The following is a 15,344-nucleotide window of genomic DNA, read 5'->3' on the forward strand; positions in this document are numbered from 1 at the left end:
CAGGAATGACACCTGGCATATGGGAGGTGACCCAGCCGGCTCCCTTGTGAGCTGGATGTTCCCAGTTTCACGCTAAATATCCCTTAGCGATTTCCTGTTCGCTTTTCTACCGGGGAAGCCTCCGAAACAACCCAGGTTTCATCAGTTTCATCAGTGTAAAAGGCTTCCTATGGTTTCCCAGAGGTTGTGCTGCAGGGGATTTCCTGTTGACAGAAACACAGGAAGAAGAAGTGGGGGGGCTGTGCTGGTTGAACATCTGTGCCCCAGTCCCTCTGCGGGTCAGCAACCCTGCCCCAGAGAGGCCTGCTTGCTTCTGGGGCAGGGAAACCGGCTAAGCAGGTGGGATGGGCCCATCCTATCACAGCCAACCAGCCGGCCTCGTCCCAGGCGTCCTTGCTGAGACAGCAGGGCTCAATGTCAGCAATGTCAAGGCGATCCCCAGAGGTGCTCAGATTCAACACGCAGAAATAGCAAGAGAAATAGTTTAGCTATGGGGGTGGAGAGGGCCGCTCTCAAAGGCTGATACAAATCCGCTTTCGGATTTTTTTTTTCCCTGTTGGTCTTAAGAGCCTCAGTTTTGGAGTTTCCTATCTCTCATTAGTGATGAATAACTGTACACTCAGGAATTGGTTGTTGTTGGCTGGTTCCCCTGTCCCAAGTAACACTGTGCTCTTAATCTTGATGGCAGCACCAGGGAACTGCCATCTTTAAACACACAACACACCTGGTCATTTATTTGACTCCGCTTGGCTAGCTCTTAATTTCTCAGCTCCCCTCCTCTTTAGCCTCTTTATCAGCTGTATATCTCTTTAACTGGCCTGTCTGCCTGATATAGGCATTCCTTCTACTTTATAGTGTTTATTTTTCCTGATTGTCTCCTGCCTGTGACTGGAGCAAAATAGCCTTAAAGGGCCAAAGGGAGATTGATGAATTGTCTGCTCAGGAGACTCTTTAAACAGTAGGATGATCAGGGAAACAGCAGGCTCTTGTGGGATGAGAGAACAGTGTTTATTCCAGAAAACCAAGAAACATTTTCTGGGTTGGGGAAAAAAATCTATTTTGTAGCTCCCTTTATGTAAATGTCAATAAATGCAATAATCAGAGCCCCTTTCTATAAATGCCAAGATAAATGCCAAAAGTTATTCTAAGGCAAGGCAAGTTATATAAGTTGAGGCAGAAAAAAAGGAAATAACAATTGCTTGACGAGTGTTTTGGGTTTTTTTTCTTTCCTTAGTATTCCCTCACAATTTGCTACCTGTATCAGTTCTTCAGGAAGTGAAGTTAGGAAGAAAATTTGGAAAAGCAATTTGGAGGTGGGGAGAGAAGGAGCTTATGAAACAGACACAGGGAGGTGGGGTGGGCAGAGAGTGGAAGAGGGGAAGAAGGTGCCAGGAAGATGCTTCTCTCACTCAAAAGAAATTCAATCTGAGGTAACCTTATATTTGAATATATGCTGTAAATAAAATCCCTGTTTTCTTTTCTTTAACAGGAACCACTTGAATTAAAATTTCCAAACATCTCGTATCCTGCCCTGGGGCTCTTAAAGGTAAAATCATGGCTTCCAACAGACCTGGAAGCACACGGCAGCTGTATCACTAGGGAATCTGAATGATGTATGTCAATCCATGGACTGAAAAGTGTTCCTTTTAGAATTCTTCTTCTCCTTTGAAAAGTATACATATTTTCCATTTCTAAAAATGGGTCACATGACAGTGAAAACATCTGAAAGTATTTTTCACTTTAAATAAACTTAAACTGTACTTGAAATCTAAATTAACACAAAATAGAAATTTAAGATTGTGGTGGTTTGTTTTACAAAAGGATCCTTTTCTTCAAAAAAATGTTTAGCCATAGGATTCTTTTAAATAGCCAACTCCCTAGTATATTGGAAATAGGTTTTGATTTTAAAACTTGATTTATATACACATTTTCAGAAATATAATAGCCCTTATGTAAAATGAGGTACCAATTAAAATGTTTGCAAGTTACAGACAATGTCCCACCCATTTCAAAAAGTATTTAAAACATTTACTCATGCATTTATAATTTTAAAAAATGAGACAGTTCCTTGGGGTATGTAATTGTGAGATTTAATCTATCCAAGTATGAGCCCTCTGGCCTATTTACTGGCAAAGCAAATAGTTAAGAATGATGTAACATAAAGAGATGTATATTATGCCTCTCCTTCCTTACATACACATAGATATTTGTAATGCATGGACTATTTCTGGAAGAATATACTTAAAATAACTGATTTTAGAAGGGAGAATGGAAGAACTAGAGTGCTGAAGAGACTCTGCTACATGCTGTATAAATTTTATTTTTACCATGTGTGATTTTTTAAATAAAAAACTAGTTTTTACTAAGTACAGGCAAGGAACCAAATGGGTTAAGTGGATTATTCTAGTGAGACACTGAGGTGAACTCAAAAATCGTATCCTACTCCTTCAGGGCAGAGCGCCAAATGCCTCAGGAACAGAACAAGGTGGAGAAAATGATTTTTTTTGTTACTATTCCTAGAAACTATTTATTAATCCATTACGTGGTTACCCATGAATGATTGTGGAAGGAACGAAAGTTTTCCCCCCTTTTGTTCCCAACTGAAGAGTTTAATCTTTCAAAGAAGAAGAAAATGACTTTAATAAGTTAATGCAATTTTAAAGAAGTAAGGAGAGGGTATTTTCTGTTCTTTCAGGGCTGTCTCCACATGAATCCTGCCGAGAGACTGACATGTGAGCAGCTGTTGGGGCATCCATATTTTGACAGCATCAGAGAAATAGGGGATTTGGCAAAAGAGCATGAGAAATCAACAGGGAAGACCCTAAGACAGAGCCGAAAGCACCTGCCGCGGGTAAAGATGGGGCACTGCTTTACAGAAGCATCCAAGGTTGTAATTTCAAATGAGCTCATACCTGCCACCTGGTGCGGAGAGTCTGAATCTATACTTGAGGTGGCAGTTGTGGCTTGCAGCTCCAGCACCTTTATCCCTGCATGAGGACACACAGGTCACAAGATCTACCAACCAGGGTCCCAAAGACATCTGCCTGCTAAGGTCCCTTCTCCCAGAATCCTAAAGGTGACCTTGCCCAGCAGCTCCCTGCTGCCAGCCAGGGGCCAGGGCTTTTGGTGTGCATGAGCACAGGTCCCAGCCAGGGACAAGAAGCGTGCTTCTTATGCTTTGGAAAACGAAATCAAATTTATCCCGGTTAGCTCTCTGTCATCATGTTTACCTTCAGTATTGACTGACACTCCAGGTTTATCTAAAAAAGGAACTGTTTTCCTCCCTGATCCAGTAATCATCAGAGTTGGCTAGTGTAAATGTGGTGATGAGTGCTTTCAGTGAGAGCAGCAGAACAGTGCATTTAACCAGATCACAGCATCCAAGCTGCACACTGGGAGCCTGTGGAGAATTGTGACTGGTGTAAAGTGGCAGAATGGCCTTACATTAAGTGTCTTGTCATAAGCCAAAAGCCGTAATAATTTAGGATGGACTGTAGTTGGAACCACAATTAAGATGAGTTGGCTGCTCCTGGTTGCTTCCGGATTTGCTCAGGTACCCCTTAAGCTATAGATTATCTTGTCTTAGTCTTTCCCTTTGCAGCCTCCTCTGCCCAGTATGCTGAGTGGCACCTGGGTGGTGTTTGTGAGGTTTGGAGGAGAGAAGAGGGTGGACAGTCCATTATGAACAGGTACAGCATGAAACCCAGGGCCCTAAAAGACCAGACTTATGAAATTAAGAATGCTTTTAATGCAAAACAGACTGGGAATAGACTTTCCCCTCAGAGTTACCCCTTATCTTGCTGTTTCTTTGTGTTCAAGAATCTTAGAACCCTTGAATTACCGGGGATTTTAGAAAATCTCATCCCTTCTTGTAAAGAAACTGGAATTAAAACTTTAAAAAGTGGGACTTAGGGCTTCCCTGGTGGCACAGTGGTTGAGAGTCCGCCTGCCGATGCAGGGGACACGGGTTCGTGCCCCGGTCCGGGAGGATCCCACAGGCCGCGGAGCGGCTGGGCCCGTGAGCCATGGCCGCTGAGCCTGTGTGTCCAGAGCCTGTACTCCGCAACAGGAGAGGCCACAACAGTGAGAGGCTCGCGCACCCAAAAAAAAAAAAAAAAGGGGGCCTTCCCTGGTGGCGCAGCGGTTAAGAATCTGCCTGCCAATGCAGGGGACATGGGTTAGAGCGCTGGTCTGGGAAGATCCCACATGCTGCAGAGCAACTAAGCCCATGCGCAACAACTGAGCCTGCGCTCTAGAGCCCGTGCTCCACAACTACTGAGCCCCTGTGCCACAACTACTGAAGCCCACGCGCCTAGAGCCCATGCTCCGCAACGAGAAGCCACCGCAATGAGAATCCCGTGCACCACAGCGAAGAGTAGCCCCCGCTTACCGCAACTAGAGAAAGCCCGCACGCAGCAACAGACCCAACGCAGCCAAAAATTAAAAAAAAAAAAAAAAATTAAAAAAGTGGATTGTCAATGGCAGAAAGTGAGACTTGTAGCAGAGTTGTGACTAGAACCTCAGGATGAGCCACCTGCCCATATATGCTACTGAAATAGGCACCAATTAAAAAAAAAAAAAAGAGCGTCTTGATGGAAATATTTTTACTTGAAAGACTAGGGGAACCCAACTAATTTGTGTGTTGCTTGTAGTTCCCAATTGTTTGATTTAAAAGTACTTGTTTTTCAGATACCTAAGGCCATATAGTACTGTACAAAAAGAAATGTGTTCCCTTACTTTCATTTGACATTGATGATAAATTCAAACATTTTCTGGCAGCATGAAAGGAGCAGTTTTGCCTTTTTAACTAAGGTAGTAGGTGGGCAAATCACCTGAGTGCTCCAGACATCAGTTTTCTTCACTACAAGACAAGATATTGGCTTAAATGATCCCTAAGGTCCCAGCAAGCTCTTAACCCCCATGAATCTATGTTTTTTCCCAGTAATGTTAACATGTAGATTTTCCCTTCTTTTTCATATTCTCTAAATTTCCTTTAATGTGCATGTTTTGCTTTATAATATAAAATAAATATTGAAAAGAAAAAGCAGAGACCAAATTTATGGGAGGGCGTGAGCTCCACATCCTTCAATTCCGCCCCTGAGCAGAGACCAAATTTAAACATTTTATCCTTTCTCAGATCCTGGATTCTGTGCAGAAAAAGTATTTCTGTGCTGGAAAAGTTGTTTGTTTACCTCTTTTGGATGTGTTAGCAATAATGAAAAAAGTGTACGGCATTGAATGTAATTCTGTGTTTCATATTTTCAGTTGCAGTACCTACCTCAGCTGACTAGCAGCAGCATCCTCCCAGCTTTGGATAACAAGAAGTACTACTATAACACCAAGAAACTTAACTACCGTTTTCCAAACATTTAAAGAGCTTGGAGATTGAGAACAAAAAAAAGAATTGATCATTAATTTGAATAAAACATATATTTGATTGAAAGCAATCACAATGTTGAAAAAAACATCAGAAGAAAACATAGTAACTAACTGGGGGAGGCCACTTGGCAAGCCATGAAGGGACATGCCAGAGGCAGTGTTCCATGTTTGACGATGGTGTCCAGAACAGAAAGGAAAAACTTTGGATTTTCACTTTTATTTTTGTTGTATCTAAGTAGCTGAGCTTATGGAAAGAATATAAACTATCTACTGCACTCGCCCATACCTCCAGCAAAATTAGAGATAAAAAAATTTATGCTTCAATTGCACCATATGCCACAAGTGAAAAAATGGATTACAGAATGCCCATATATGTTTCCTTGGATCTCTGTTGCTTTGAGTCCTATCTCCTGCCTTTTCAGATTTTCTCATCGTATTTAAGGAGAGTTAAGGTTCTTGAAACCAAAATGTTTAAAATTCCATTTCCTGCTTGCTCTAGCTCTTGATTTTTATATATTGAAACTTTTTTGAATATATGAGATGTTTAAAATATTTAAAATCATATGGATTATCATAAAAGACTATAATTTACATGCTTATATATTTAATGATATGTTTATAGACATTTCTTACATATAGCTTGGTCTTTACCTTTAGTAAAGGATGCATCTTAGTCATTTTTGCAGGCAAGATGGATTTACTATAATCCATCTACACTTGTTCACCCAATTCCCCTTGCAAACAATGGCATGAAGCTTGGCAGCTGACCCAGGGGTAGAACAAGATCCACAGGCTTCACAGGAACTGGGCCTGCCAGCCTGAAAGTAATTCGTACTTCATTCTCTCCAGCTCAGCCTCAGACTTGGAGGCAGAGATACTGGCAGGACTATAGTGATCTGGGTTTTGGAAGAAACTGCTTATGAGCTTTTACTTGGGTTATAAAAGACATAAGGTTATAAGTTGATGTTTTCCCTGAAATATCTTTTTACACTGTATGTGTATGTGTGTATATCTATAGTGCACACACATATATGTGTGCGTGTATCCCAACCTAACAACTAAAAGTTAACTAATAAGAAAATAGACCAAAATGATATTGAGAATTCCTAGCTTTGTACAGTGATACTTAAAATGATGACATATAACTAGCTTTGATTTGGCCTATTGCTCCTATTCAAAAAGCTTTTTCATCCTGTCCCCTGGACACAGGGGCAATATGAAGCTGATGTCTGCTTCTTATTGCTCAACCCCATTTTTGATTGATATGCTGCTATTTCCTAGCAGTCTTCAGCCATGGTTTTTGAAGATGTATTTTACAGCCATGGTTTTTGAAGATGTATTTTACTGTATCTTCAAAACCTTTCTTCTGCATTCTCAGTTTACACAGCATTCTCAGTTTGCTGTGTTAATTTTCTTCATGAGAGCATTTGACCTTATTCACTTACTGTTAAGTAATCCACCAAATTCTGGCATCTGTTCAATAATTTTGGCTACCCCAGCCAGTTTAGTGATATCCTGAGGCTTCCTAATGTATGTAGCTTCTTGCATAGAGCTGATAGCGGGTTAAATACTAGTCACAGTTTAATCTAATTCTTGTTATGTAGACTTGATTCAAATGACAAAGAAGGACATCCAGCTTCTGCTAATAGTTTACATTTTGTGTTTTTCCTTTTTTCCTTACCCCCAACAGTGTACCTGATGAGGCAGATGACTATAACTGCCTAATTTATCCAGTAGTTTTAAGGAATACCATTCAGAGTAGAAAAGTAGCTCCAGACTAACCTGTGGTCAATCAGTTGCTTCATCACATAGTAATCAAACAAGGCTGAGATAGAAGTGGTCATTTTCTCCTAATGAGTTCTATTAAATATATGCTTATACTTAATTTAACCATATCTGTGATCTTTTCTTCAGCATGGAATCACTACTGTTTCACATGAGACTATTCTACATCCTTATCATTTTTTTATTTACTATGTTCTGATTTTTAAAATGACAGTGGCAATTGTGTTAGTAAACAGTACATCATTTATGGTATGTGCTATCTACATAAGCTGGTTCCTAACACAACGAAAATTCATTTTTCTCCTTTAATGCTGCATCACAGAAAGTGTTTATTTTAAAATTATCTCCAGTCAAGGTTATATTCAACAGATTAATATTCAAACCAAACATACCGAAATCCACAAACAAGTTGGCATATAACTAACAATAATAGAATCAGGACCATTTGAAGCAGGCAAAAATAAAGATCTGTTTATACCTATTTATGATATTCTTTATCACTGCTTTCTAGATGTACAGTGAATTTTGTGCTTATACTTCTTATGATGTCCCTTGAGCTCATGGGAAGTACTATCCAACATATCTGAGGGAATACAAATTAGTTTCTAACTGACATGTTAAATTTTTCTGTTTGAAGCAGTTTTTTAATTTAAGCAGAAAGTAAGTATAGCTCTGCTGGCCTTCATCATTGTTTCCTCTGTTCTATTGCAATCAGCAAAGCTATTTAAATCCAGCCAGGTATTTATGTCTAGTTTTAATAAGACACTAGACTAAGCCTACAAAATAGACAAATTAGCCAGAAACTGTTCATTCAGAGAAAGGTTGTATGGTATAAAGAGCACAGGAATGCAGGATCATGACAAATGCATGCGAATCCTGGGAAGCAATATGAATGCCCCAGCAACCTCTGACTACTTTGCATAACTGACTCCATCAGTGAATCTGAAATTTAGCTTTCAGTTTTTCATAATTGTATATTTATAGTAACATGCTTCAAAAACTTTAAAGTAACAAATTACTGTTAAAAATAAAGAATATCTGTGTTGTACATTTAAATCATTTTAAAGAACTCTTCAGTATCTACATCAAGAGATATTTATATAGGATTGATATAAAATAAGGAATATATAAGAATTAAAATGGTACCTGGTTTGCATTTTTCTTAAAATGATTTAACGTACCTAAATTCTCACTTCTAACTTAGTAACTTTGGTGAATCACATCTGAATGTTTATTTTCTACATGATGGACTCTGCTAGAATGTTGTGGTATAAGATTCTTGTAGTTCTGTTGATGTTTATGTAATATTTGTTGCTGTTTAGGATCAACAATTGCACGTGATACTTTATATTGAAATAAGACACTTACTGAATATTACTATTTTACTTCAAGTCTAATTTTAGTTCCAGAGAAGGCAGTGATGTTTTAAAGGCTTGGACAATTTTTTCTTTTTCTTTTATGCCAGGAAGATCACTTAAAAACAAATACTTGAGGTTTCTGGAAGAGAAGTTTTTAAAAGTTAATTCAATTTGGCCTTTACTCATAGCATTAAAAGTAAACTTGCTTTATTGACTTAAAAAAGCTACACACAGAATGTGTTCATATCATCCTACACTTTCAAAATGACTTTTAGAATGGTAGTCTTAGAGTACTACTTTAAATGAAATTCATGCTAGGCACTAAGCCAGACCTTGGACAGTTTAGTTGTTCTGAATTATCAATAATGCTGCTGAATTCTTCCAAATATTTTATGTATATTATGGCATAGAACTCCTTTGTATGTTAAATATAAAATATGACATCAGTCATGGTGATGATTTTTTGCATCTGACACTAAAAGCAAAAACAACTAAAGCAAAAATAAACAAGTTGGATTACATCAAATTGAAAATCTTATATACAGCAAAGGACACCATCAACAAAATGAAAAGGCAACCTACTGAACGGGAGAAAATATTTGCAAATCATATATCTGATAAGGAACTAACATCCAAAATGTATAAAGAACTCATACGACTCAATAGGAAAAACCCCAAACAATCCAATTTTTTAAATGGGCAAAATATCTGAATAGACATTTTTCCAAAGAAGACATACAGATGGAGAACAGGTACATGAAAAGATACTCTACATCATTATCAGGGAAATGCAAATCAAAACCACTATGAGATATCACCTCACACTGTTGTTAGAATGGCCATTATCAAAACGACTAGAAAGTGTTGGTGAGGATGTAGAGAAAAGGGAGTCCTTGTGCACTGTTGGTGGGATTGTAAATTGGGGCAGTCATATGTAAAACAGCATGGAGGTTCCTCAAAAAATTAAAAACAGAACTACCATATGATCCAGCAATTCTACTTTTCAGTATTTACCTGAATAAAACAAAAACACTAACTCGAAAAGGTATCTGTACCCCCATATTCATTGCAGCATTATTTACAATAGTCAAGATACAGAAACAACGTAAGCGTCCATTGATGGATTAGGTAAAGAAAATGTGTATGTATACAATGATGTAGTATTCAGCCATAAAAAAATGAAATTCTGCATTGGCAACAATTTGGATGGACCTTGAGGGCATTATGCTTAGTGAAATAAGTCAGAGAAAAACAAATATTGTATGATGTCTTATATGTGGAAGCTAAAAATAAATAAATAAGCAAGCTCATAGATACATAGAACAAATTGGTGGTTGCCAAAGGCACAGGGTGGGGAGTGGGAGAAATGGATGAACGGTTTCATGTTTTTGTTCTTAGTTTAGGTAAATTGAATTTTAAAAATATGAATCTTAACCTAGAAAGGAAAAGAAATTGGGAAAGTTCTTAAAGGAACCAAGTGTGTATTAAAAGGTGAAGCCTTAAAGCCTCAACTAATGTAAGAGATCAACAATCTAGTACTTTTGGTTCTAATGTTTAAGATTTCTGAGACTTCTGTGGTGCTGAGGTTACTGGCAGAACACAGGGGAAATTAAAAGATGGGGAGGAAGTATAATAGCTAGTACTTATTGAAAGCTTTCTGTAATAGGAACCCTGCTAGGTGCTTTATGTAGGTCAATTTTTTAAAAAGATGCTCCCTAAAAAATGCAATACAACCATAACATATTAAGGGTGATAATTTAAACTTTTAAAATATTATAGCTGACAGTTAAGTTATTTTCATAAATTATATTTTTCAGAATTAAAGAGACCACCTCTCAACTGTTTTAAATTCCGATTATTCACCTTAACATTATCAAGTTTCCATTTTGGCACTGACCACCTACCTTAAATGATGCAAAGCAATGATACCTTTGTCTGTGACATTCCCACATGAAATTATTTCCATTTCCAACATGCTTTTTTGTAAATTTTCAAGTTGACTAAGTCTCTCCAAACAGTCATCCTCAATATAGTGACACTTGCATAGCCTTATTTTTTCAACATGCTGTAGGCCTTCTGGGGGAAAAAAAAAGTACAGTTTAAGAACCTGCTTTACCATTAAGATGATCAACTATCCTAGTTTGCCCAGAATTGTTCTAGTTTTAGGATTGAAAGTCCTAAGTCCTAGGAAACCTCTTAGCCCCAGGAAAACAGTAACGATTAGTCACCCTATTAACCATACAAGGTATTCACTATACAGGTTGTGCTGATGGACAGGGCCATTCTGCAGTCAGATGCCCAATGCACTGGAGGAAAGAAATGCCCACACAAGCAGAAGCCGTGTGGATATAATTATTTCTACATTCGTGAGCGTTTCTCAATGACAGAAGTTTGACAAAGATAATTTGACAAACAAGGCCTTGAATTTTAAGTCAATAAAGCACAGAATAAAGGCATGTAGAGACAAGCTTAGTGCAGGGAGAAAGGAGAGGAAGGTATTTGTAACCTCTATTTAATTTAAAAATAAATATCATACACAGGAAGAAACAAGCTGGATTGGACTGAAAAAGGCAGAAAGGACACACCTATGACTATAATAGTGAGTCAACTGCAACCAAATGTCACTGCAAATCACCTGCATTTCCCATAACAAATGATAGGGGAGTTACCCATGTGATCAAATCCAATGCTCATGATACAAGAATCAGTGGCATCAATTGCCTGAATCTTGTATTTGTCCAGAGGGCCTGTTGGGAGGTGGTTGTAGTCCTTCTGCCACCTCTCCTGGCCGTGGTAGCGCACCACAGCCCCACAGCGCAGCAGCCACTCGGACGCTGCCCTGTCAGGGCCAACATCCCGGATGCGTTCATGATCCACTCTGTTGGCAAGAGAACAAAAGCAGGTAGCTTTTACTATAGTCACTAGCTTCTTAACAATGTTCTCCAAAGTAAATACAGAATAGCAACCACTTTTCACTTCACATGATGAGGGAGATAATATATTAGTGAAATCCATGTAAAGAAAACATTCAATGGCTCTACCTGCTACCTTTTCTGCTTTTGTTTTTGTTTTCAAGTGAACTCTGTCAAGGCATATTATTCTTATGTGAGTTTATCAGGCAGACATTGAGTCTTCATTGATTCGTATGTAGCACAATAGCTTCACACCAGGAGGTACTCAGTATCTACGTTTTGAATGAATGACTACACTTGGTTATCATTTTTATTAATGACAAAAGATTAAAAAGGGAATAATTTTGAACCTTTGTCCAAATTAATGTCATTAAGTGATATTCATTAATTTTAACATATGCCTTTTTCTCTAGTTAGTGGTATTAATGCTATATTAAGCAACAAGGAGGTTAGTTTTGTCAGTTTCAAAATGATATTTCTAAGCATGCCACCAACTTTTTATTTATTTTATTTTTTAAAATAAATTTATTTTTGGCTGTGTTGGGTCTTCGTTGCAGTATGCAGGCTTTCTCTAGTTGCGGCGAGCGGGGGCTACTCTTCATTGTGGTGTGCAGGCTTCTCATTGCGGTGGCTTCTCTTTGTTGCAGAGCACAGGCTCTGGGTGTGTGGGCTTCAGTAGTTGTGGCATGTGGGCTTCAGTAGTTGTGGCTTGCGGGCTCTAGAGCGCAGGCTTAGTAGTTGTGGCACACGGGCTTAGTTGCTCCGTGGCATGTGGGGACCAGGGCTCGAACCCGTGTCCCCTTCATTAGCAGGCAGATTCTTAACCACTGCACCACCAGGGAAGTCCCCCAACCAACTGTTTAAAACCTTGATTTCCCTTGATAGTATTCAAAAGGTTAACTACATCCCTTAAGAAGCCATAGAATAAAATATTCTAAAATTACATTTACTGAGCTTTTCTGATTACAAAAGTAATAAATGTTCATTTCAGGAAACTTGAAAGGCATTGAAAGGATGAATAAGAATCACTTAAGTCCTGTAACCCAGACAGTTAATATTCTGTAATCTATTTTTCTGATCTTTATTCAGTGCTTGTACTTTTTACTTGCTTTAAAAGAAAGTTAGGATCGTACTGCACGCACGACACAAAAAACATTTGAAACACAAGAAATAACCAAATTAGCTACTGGGAACTCATCAAGCTGTAACAATTCCCACATTTCTTCACTTTAGTTAGAGTAACTTACTTATTAAACACTGCATTCAACCAGCCCCAGAAGTATCGGGAGTCACGTGACCTTGGGAGTTTCTTTAAGCCACAGAACTGCTGGGAAATTTTTCCAAACAGCATCATTTGATCTAGACACATAAAACAGTATTCATATTAGATCATCAGCCGGCAATCAGAGTCCCATACATACGGCAACTGACTTTACAACTTCAGAGTCAGTGCTCTTGTGCTGATAAAGCTGATGACTCACTTGCCACTCAATAGTTATTAAGCAAGTTACTCCTGTCTTTTTTTTGGTTTCTTTTGCTGCAAAAATGAGAGGCTGAATTGAATGATCTCTATGGTTCCTTCCAGCCTTGACGTTGTTCTTTCTACTTGTTCACTCCTCAATTGGAGTCAGCCTGCAGTGGTGCCACCTGGAGTCCATGCAGGCAGTGCATCTACAAATTTACTGAAAACAGCTCCCGTCCCAATCTACATTTCCAGTACCAAAATGACAAACTAAAATCACCCAAGGAGCAATATGTCAAGGTTAAGACACTTACATCCAGAAAAGGAGAGGAGTCGTGGAAACAGATCTTCCTATCACAAGGCTGCAAGTAGTGTCCCCAGAACAGTGCAAAGCAAGAGCTGTACAAGGGCAGCTGGGAAAGACTGGGCACGTAACTTCACCTCTCTGACCCTTGGTTTTCTCATTTGTAAAATGAGATGATTTCCTCAGATGATTTCCAGCTGTCAAAACCCATAACTATGAGTTGAGAAGGCGATTTTGGAATTTGGTCTCAACCTGATTTATCTCAATTCAAGTTTCTCTGATAGTGTGCCAGGTGGGGGGAAAACAAAGATAAATGAAACATGGTCTCTGCCTTTGAGGAGCTGACAACTTAATGCAGGGTGGAGTGGGCTAAAACAAGTTACCAGGTAGTTAAAATAAATGATAGAACCTGGAAAAGACCTTAAAAGAGTTAAAGACACACAAGGATTTCAATAGACAAAGATGCCAGAAAAATGTAGGTCAGGTGATAAGCTGAGGCAGGAACCTTTAAGGCATGTTGTAGTTCAGTTGGCTCAGCACATGGGGGTCATGAGAAGAGGAGGGAGACAATGTACACAGTCACATCGGGAAGGGTCTCCCATGATCAGCCAGGAAGTTTGTCTTTTGCAGGTGGCTGGGAATCATTGAGATTTTAACACAGAGCACTGGCATGGTTAGAACTATGCCTCAGGAATATTAGACAGCAGCATCAAGATCGACGGTCATTTAGAGATGAGGAAACTTAAGCCCTGATAATAAGTAACTTACTGACACCCTAAATCCTTTCTGGAACAAGGTGGGGTATTAAAAAACGCATGTGTTTAAAGGGACTTGTCCAATGTTTCATGGTTAATTGTTAGCAGTGCTGAAACTGGAACCTAGTTTTCTCTCTTATTAGTCCAGGGCTCTTTCCTCAGTCATTGGATGGTTCTAGAACTCAGGAAAAAGAAGAGGACTAGAAAGAGGCCTGAGTGGGAACTACCTTAGAGCTGAGGAAGTGCCCCAAGTATGTTGGGTTGTAAAACAAAGAGAGCTGAGGTCTGAGGACAGAACCCTGGGGCCATCTACTAGCCTCTTTATCCTTTCTCCATCATCAATCTGCCTTCATTACTGCAAACTTCTCCCCCTGCTACTTCCTCCCACATTCTCAGCCCTTTCCAGCTTTTGGTTAAATCTCTCTCCACCTGTGCCCATCTCAGTAACTCCTTTGGCTGCCAACCTTATTTACAAATCTGGGCTTTCCAGCTTCAACTCAGGCTGTTCCCTCCATTTACCATCCCTCCCCGCCCCCCAGAATCCTATGGAAATCTTCCCCAACCTCAAGACCTTACTCAAATGCCATCTCCATCCATCCATTCATTCATGCAATAAATATGGAATGTCTGCTATACTTAGTGCAAGAGATTCAATGGCAAGACAGAAGCAAAACAAAACAACACAGGAGAGAGACCAAGAAAAACATGGTTCCTGTCCTCATAGAATGTGTAGTATATATACCATATATATATAGATGACATATAAACAAATGAATAACATGCAACACGATATCTTAATGGAGGTATGGACAAGTTCTGTGAGAGCTTAGAGAAGGGAGTGAGGGATAGGCTTCATACTAGAGGTGTCTTCTGAGATGGGTCTCAGAGGATGATTAAGAGTTTCCAGTTAGGCAGAAAAAAGAAAAGTATGAAGGGCAAAAGAAAGAGCAAGAATCACATATTATACATTTCCATTTTTCTTAGCACCTAGCACAGCACCATCCCCTAATGCAAGTTTAATAAATATTTGGCAATTAATAATGTTCAATAGGTGATACATTTTCATGCAGAAACCAGGGAAACTCATTAAGTGGGTAAATTAGAGAGGTTTGTGAAAATTGATGTATTTTCACTTGATTCATTTTGGCCCACCTTGTATTTCTGCTTAAGGGAAAGATTAAACCAAATTTACTTCAGCTTATGATCTCTAAAAATATTAGATATTATATTTAAAATAATTTAAACATGAAAATTAAGTTTTTATTTAGCAGTAAATTTTAAAAAGTAATTGGTAGGTTTTTGCATTCTCAACTGCTACTTTGTTAATTGATATTAGGAATTTCAGATGAATTCAAGCAGCTACCTCTGAGAATGCTTTCTAGAGGGAAA

General features: G+C 38.8%; 2 protein-coding genes across 4 annotated transcripts in view; one reads left to right on the forward strand and one right to left on the reverse strand.

Moving 5' to 3' along the window:
* The window catches only part of CDKL1 (cyclin dependent kinase like 1), a 64,146-nt gene extending 58,188 nt beyond the window's left edge, over positions 1-5,958 (forward strand). Inside the window, exons 8-10 of one of the 2 annotated variants that reach the window (XM_007446615.1) lie at positions 1,490-1,546; positions 2,696-2,851; positions 5,266-5,958. In XM_007446615.1, coding sequence (XP_007446677.1) covers positions 1,490-1,546; positions 2,696-2,851; positions 5,266-5,373 — 321 coding nt within the window. In that variant the 3' untranslated portion in view covers positions 5,374-5,958. Of the gene's footprint in view, positions 1-1,489; positions 1,547-2,695; positions 2,888-5,265 lie in introns of both variants that reach the window. The other variant, XM_007446614.1, reaches the window with a different exon arrangement.
* Positions 5,959-7,476: 1,518 nt separating this feature from the next.
* The window catches only part of DMAC2L (distal membrane arm assembly component 2 like), an 11,108-nt gene continuing 3,240 nt past the window's right edge, over positions 7,477-15,344 (reverse strand). The window contains exons 2-5 of one of the 2 annotated variants that reach the window (XM_007446612.1): positions 12,682-12,793; positions 11,192-11,400; positions 10,427-10,598; positions 7,477-8,661 (exon numbers count right to left, since the gene is read on the reverse strand). In XM_007446612.1, the coding sequence (XP_007446674.1) occupies positions 8,547-8,661; positions 10,427-10,598; positions 11,192-11,400; positions 12,682-12,788 (603 nt within the window). In that variant the 5' untranslated portion in view covers positions 12,789-12,793 and the 3' untranslated portion in view covers positions 7,477-8,546. The remainder of the gene's footprint in view (positions 8,662-10,426; positions 10,599-11,191; positions 11,401-12,681; positions 12,794-15,344) is intronic. The other variant, XM_007446613.1, reaches the window with a different exon arrangement.

This window comes from Lipotes vexillifer, unplaced genomic scaffold (genome assembly GCF_000442215.2).
Source record: "Lipotes vexillifer unplaced genomic scaffold, Lipotes_vexillifer_v1.1 scaffold124, whole genome shotgun sequence".
In the NCBI taxonomy this organism is placed as follows: Eukaryota; Metazoa; Chordata; class Mammalia; order Artiodactyla; family Lipotidae; genus Lipotes; species Lipotes vexillifer.